A 6,000-nucleotide genomic window follows, 5' to 3' on the forward strand; every position below is an offset into this window, starting at 1 on the left:
GCCACACTCCAGAGGGTCACCTTTCGCCTTGTATAGAGGGACGAGGGTACTCAGTTCCCAATCCACTGGAATGCGGCCTTCTTTCACCACCAGATCACCCCTTACTGTCACCTCTTTCAACCTCCACACCTTCATTCTCGGTTGGTACTTCACCCGCCGAGCTCTCCTCGCACCTTTCACCCTTATGTCGCAGACAACCAAGTGGTGCTGTGAAACAGCCTCCTCCCCCGGGATCACCTTTGTGTCCCGGAGGTGCCCCCTATCTCGCCTACGCACCATCAGGTAGTCAACGGTTGTCGTCGACCCACCTGACGTGTATGTAACAAGCTTATTATCCTCTTTCTGGAACTGAGTATTACAAATGAACAAATCAGCTCCAGCAAACTCCAAAATCCTTTCACCTTCTCCATTTCTCACACCATATCCGTAACCCCCATGAACTCCCTCAAAACCATCCATACTCCTTCCCACATGTCCATTTAGGTCTCCTCCTACCACAACAACTCCCTCATCTTTCACGTTTTCCATCAGCTTCTCTATCGCACACCAGAACTTGTCCTTCTCTTCATCGCTCCGACCAACCTGCGGAGCATATCCCGAGATGACGTTCACCAAGAGCTTTCCAATCATTTTCACCATCAACCTATCACTCACTCTAGTCACACTCACCACACTGTCTACAAACTCCTCAGAAAACAGGACACCAACACCATTCACGCCCTCCGGGCACCCTTGCCACACAAACTTGTATTTCTGTCCCTGCCTACCCTTCACCATTCTCACACCACTTCCCTTCCATCTCGTCTCTTGCACACAACATATGTCCACTTTTCTTCTGACCAATACTTCCACCACTTCTCCTGATCTCCCTGTCATTGTCCCTACATTCCATGTCCCAAACCTCAGAAACCGATCTCCACTTCGGGCTGTACCCTGCCCATATGTAGTTGTAATTGTCATGGTTCTCTTTTTGAGGCAATGTTCTTTATGGCCGGATGCCCTTCCTGACGCCAACCCTCTTAGTCGTCTCTTACGACACGCAGGGATACGGTGTACCTATTCTAATCCAGGGTACACACTGGGAAACGTTTAATAACATGGAAAATATTCAGATGAAATATTCAGATGAAATTTGGTGGACATGTTGGGTGCGTGACAAGGAAGAATTGATTATATTTTAGTGAAGATCCGGATCTGATTTTAAGTGACGAGCAACGGTGCCCGCCCTGTGGGCGGGGCTTCAATTGGGAGGCCCAAATGAAAAGGTAAAATATCAGAAATTGAAGGCCTTTTGTAATTTAAACGATTCATATTCATATTCATATTCATATTAGTAAAATATACTTCTAAAAATACTGTTTAGATTTTGATGATTTGCGTGTGATATTTAACGGATGTTTATATAAATCGCGCCTCCAAATTTAAGCCCCGCCCTTTGGGCGGGTACCGTCATGTATAATGGCGATACAACATAACTTCGCATCGCAGTGACGGTGACCACCAATATGGCTGCTGTAAGACCCTGCTATGTATCGTGAGGGTTGGCGGCTGCTAGAATCCAAGGGAATGATTCCTCGTGAGATACCCATGCAATGCACGGGTGGGGGGGCCAGAAGCAAACAGGCAATGCAGATACGGCGAATGCTAAAGCATGAAACCAATAAATTCCACATTCCTGTAGCACCTTCAGTCGCACGTCAGACATGGACAGCAAGTTCGTGAAGGACGTGAAAAACGTACCCGTTTGCAAAACGTACCCGGGTTGGAATTCTCTCAAGCAGGGATTCAACCCGTGTCCTTATAAAAGGTATTTGTCCGAGGTCACCAAGTTCGATCGGTGCAGATGTGCAGCGATCAGTGCAGCCGTTTGTGCGGCACCCGGGAAAACAACATCGTCACAATGAAAACATCGTCGCAATGAACGTTATGCGAACGTGAATGTTACGCGGGAGTCCAAACCTGAGAATGCTAGAGACCAAAGCTGAAATTTGGAAAACTAAATAGCCTATTTTACTCCTGGAGATCCCAGGATTATCCACCTAAAATATCGTTGCGATCGGTTCAGCAGTTTTAACGGTACTTTCGAACGAACGAACGAACAGACAGACATTTGGTGAATTATAGTCAGATTCTTCACCGTTTGGTAAGCCTGGTGTTGGCTGGAAAAGTTATTCAAGATGATATGCAACTCTCCAGGTCACCTCACTGTCATTAGATCTGGCCACTGGTGTGTATTGTTACGGGACCGCCGCTAGGATGTTGTTTGCCGAGCGGATGGCCGCCGCGCCCGAACAGTTACCCCGACTAACTCGATTCCTGAACGTTGGCCGAATCGCGCCACAGATATTCAATGGGGAAAAGACTAAAGCGAAGGATGTGAAGAAGAAGAACACCAAAGCAAAAAGGTTGGAAATGCTACTAAATTTATTCCTACTATTTACACAATCAAAGAAACCAAGGAGAAGGAAGGATAATAAAATAAAAACAGAAGAAGAAGAAGCGGACACAGTGAACCTTAGCTTATCTATGGCAGTCTTACTTAGAACCCTGGACAGAACAAACGAAAGACGGACTCACACGAATTGGGAATTTGCAGGCAGGAAGGATCGGAAGGAGGAATGGCTTGGCGGGGGAGGAAGGTTCAGCGGGGATCGGTCGGGCCGGGAGCGGATAGCCGCCGTCAATACCCGAGCTGGGATCGCCAAACAGCCGCGGTTCCAAACTGCACGGCGAAGCCCCTCCGGTGCACCGTGCGCTCTCCAAAGCTCCTCCTTAGAACTCTCTTGCGCTTGGCACTGCACACTCGGCACTTGCCCTACTTGGCACTTCGCACTTCGCCGCTCTGACTCGCTTGCACTTGATCGTCGCACGTATCTCTGCATGTATCTCTTTGGACGTATATCTTAGGACGTATCTCTCTCAGGACGTTCCTCTCTTGCTTCGCCCTCGTGCGCACTTCTTTTTAACGGCTTCCGCGCGCGCTCTTTATAACCCCGCGGGCAAATCAAGCCGCCGGCCTCTAGAACACGCCCATCGGTGAGCTCGCCTCGGCCCTGATTGGTCGGCACGGCCCTCTGGCTCTGCCCTTGATGACGATTGGCGGGCACGCCCAGGATTCGGCAGCTCCTCTCCCTTCTTCTCCGAGCCGACCTCGTGGCGAATGGAGTCGCGGAGGGAACAGTTGGCAATTGTTGGAAGGGGAAGGTGAAGGGAATCTACTCTTATTTCACTTGGTGCAATGGAGTATTTAAATTAATGGAAACACAGCCTTACACTAATACACATAATAAGGATATAACTACTGAACAGGGAGATGTGGTGTCCTGTGTGTATGCTTTATGGAATTAACTACGGGAACGCCCTTTGACCTTTATACAACAACAAATGCAGGAAGGAGGGTGACATTTTACAACAATTCATTACACAACAATAAAAAAAACAACATTCTCATATCCACAACAGTATGAACATTGTGGGCTCGCTGAATTGTGATGTACGATCTCCCGGTAGTAATCTGAATATGAATCTGTGACTCCCAGCATATGGTGATGTGATGACACAGAGCTTAATCACCAATGCCTCCCCTTCCCCATCGAACCACTGTGCTCGCATATGCTATGAAAAGGATTTTCTGCCCATCTGTGCAAGTGTCCAATAATAAATTAGCAGTATTTTTACATCGTTGATTCTTGCATAAGGTTAAACCTTTTGCTTCTGATTGTGATGCCTGATGCACACTCTTGGCAATTCAACCATGCTTGAAAATGGCAGTTGGACACGCTCTTAGTGACTCAACCATGCTTGAAAATAGGATGAGCAAGTTACTTCACATACTTCAGATTTTTCTGCTGGGCTACATGAAAACGTATTTGTGCGTTTTTAATTTTGCTGAGTAGGCACAACCAATGAAGGAATCCATAATTTTTTTGTTGCTGTGAAACTTAAACAACCTAAGCACAATTTTTTTCACCTTGGGTAGGTGCTGGCTCAGCAGCGAGCTGAGCAGCAGCGACGAGAGATGGCTCAAAACCCGAACCCTGAAGCACCAGTAGACCCTGTGACCTTCATCCAGACGCTGCCATCTGCACTACGTCAGAGTGTTCTTGCTGACATGGATGACAGCCTCCTGGCTGTCTTGCCACCTGACATTGCAGCTGAAGCACAGACTCTGCGGCGAGAACTTGAGGCCAGGCACAGGCAACTCATGCAAGAACGGTTGTTCAGTCATAGCAATTCGTCAGCCCTATCTGCTATCCTACGCTCCACTGGTGAGGCTAAAAATTAAGGTTGCATGTGTGACGGAAGAATGCACAAATTGCTTTTTCACTTTTCTCTGGTTTTTGTTTTTCTCCACTTTTATTGTCGTACATTAGGTTTTCCGTAGATTTTAGTTCAACAAAGGCATAATTTTTGTAAGTGCTTACATTATGTTTGCCTTAGTTGATACAGGAAGTAATCATAATGTTTTTGTCATCAGGTGAAATGATTCGATTTGTGGTTATATTTTCTGCAAGTGTAGAATATTGTACAATTACGCAAAAAATTATCTTTGATCGAGTGCAGAAAATGAGCTCCAAAGTGATTTAAATACAGCGAATCAGTTTTATTTGTTTTCCTATATATAGTGCCTCTGGTGATTTTTACCCTCACCAGAGGAGAGGGTATTGCATTTGCGTTTTTGTTTGTCTGTCTGTCTGTCTGTCTGTCTGTCTGTCTGCACAGAACGAGTATGCTTTTCTCTGCAACTGTTGGTCCGATTGACAGAAAATTTTCACCATAGGAGCGCCTCCCCCTGTACAAATGTTTTTAAAAAATGATAATTATGACGTCATAGGTCACATGGTACGGGCGGCATCTTGGAAAAAACGAAAAATTTGCACCTCCTCTGAAACCACTCCATGGAATTTTTTTTTAAACATCTCACTTTCAGGTACTCCCCATGGGCAGCCAATGACACACACACACAGTTTAGTTCTCGTGGATATATATATTCATGATGATGTCATCGGTGCCTTAATTATGAGTAGAACGCTTGATCCGATCAGTTTGAAATTTCCTGAGTGTGAGCTACACAAACATTGTATAGAACCACCTTTAGAGGCCATTTTTTCCCCGCAGAGCAGGGGTTGGCCTTTTTCGGGCACCGTGGTCCCCTTTTTTGAACCGATGTTTTATGGCCGGATGCTCTTCCTGCCGCCAACCCTGTTAGTCGCCTCTTGCGATACACAGGGAATTACCAGTGAACTGGTACTCAATTTGCCGACCTCGGAATATGACAGACTTGAGTCAACCCCCTGGCGTTAATACAGCGATCGACCGGGATTCAAACTCGGGATACTGGGATCCCAAGCTGGCACCCTAACCGCTAAGCCAACACCAGGCTTTACCCAAACATTGTATGTGAGAATCAAATTGATTTCATCGTTCACGTGGTTCGGCAGCCCTATTGGATTGAACATAAAGCTACGTAGTCAATACACCACACAAACGCAGCAGATAATAAACACCCCACAAAATACAAACGCATCCTGGCAAGGATCTGCAATGTCTGATTGCTCTTTCTTGTTCATACATGTAACTAATCATGACTTGCCTGCTTGTATCTTGTTTGGAATATTTTTTATATATGCTAGCAGTCACCCGTGGAAAAGTCAACAGGCCTAGATGCTGGGGATTATTTTGGGGAACCGTGCACTTAATTTTGAATATTATTATATAGATATTAAACCGTGTACTTTTTGCGTATTATTATGTAGAAGAAGAATAGAACATAGAATAATCTCTGAAAACCTAAAGAGAACAAGAAAGAGCAATCAGAGATTGCAGACCCTCGACAAGGACGTGTATGTGTGGTGTATTTTGCGGGGTGTTTATTATGGCGTTGTATCTCTTAAAATGTTTAGATAAAAGGTTTTAAAAGCAAACTAATGTATTATAACCAAACAATTGTAATTCTTCTATCGAAAATATTCTGAACTTAAAGTATGCTTGTTAACTTAT

The 6,000-nt window shown here is 45.4% G+C and overlaps 1 protein-coding gene across 8 annotated transcripts in view; it reads left to right on the plus strand.

Moving 5' to 3' along the window:
* HUWE1 (HECT, UBA and WWE domain containing E3 ubiquitin protein ligase 1) overlaps positions 1–6,000 on the plus strand; it is a 334,325-nt gene that overhangs the window by 276,394 nt on the left and 51,931 nt on the right. For all 8 annotated transcript variants that reach the window (XM_068112748.2, XM_068112754.2, XM_068112750.2 and 5 more), the window contains one exon: positions 3,980–4,268. In XM_068112748.2, the coding sequence (XP_067968849.2) occupies positions 3,980–4,268 (289 nt within the window). The remainder of the gene's footprint in view (positions 1–3,979; positions 4,269–6,000) is intronic.

This window comes from Myxine glutinosa, chromosome 4, assembly GCF_964187855.1.
Source record: "Myxine glutinosa chromosome 4, kmMyxGlut1.1, whole genome shotgun sequence".
Classification (NCBI taxonomy): Eukaryota; Metazoa; Chordata; class Myxini; order Myxiniformes; family Myxinidae; genus Myxine; species Myxine glutinosa.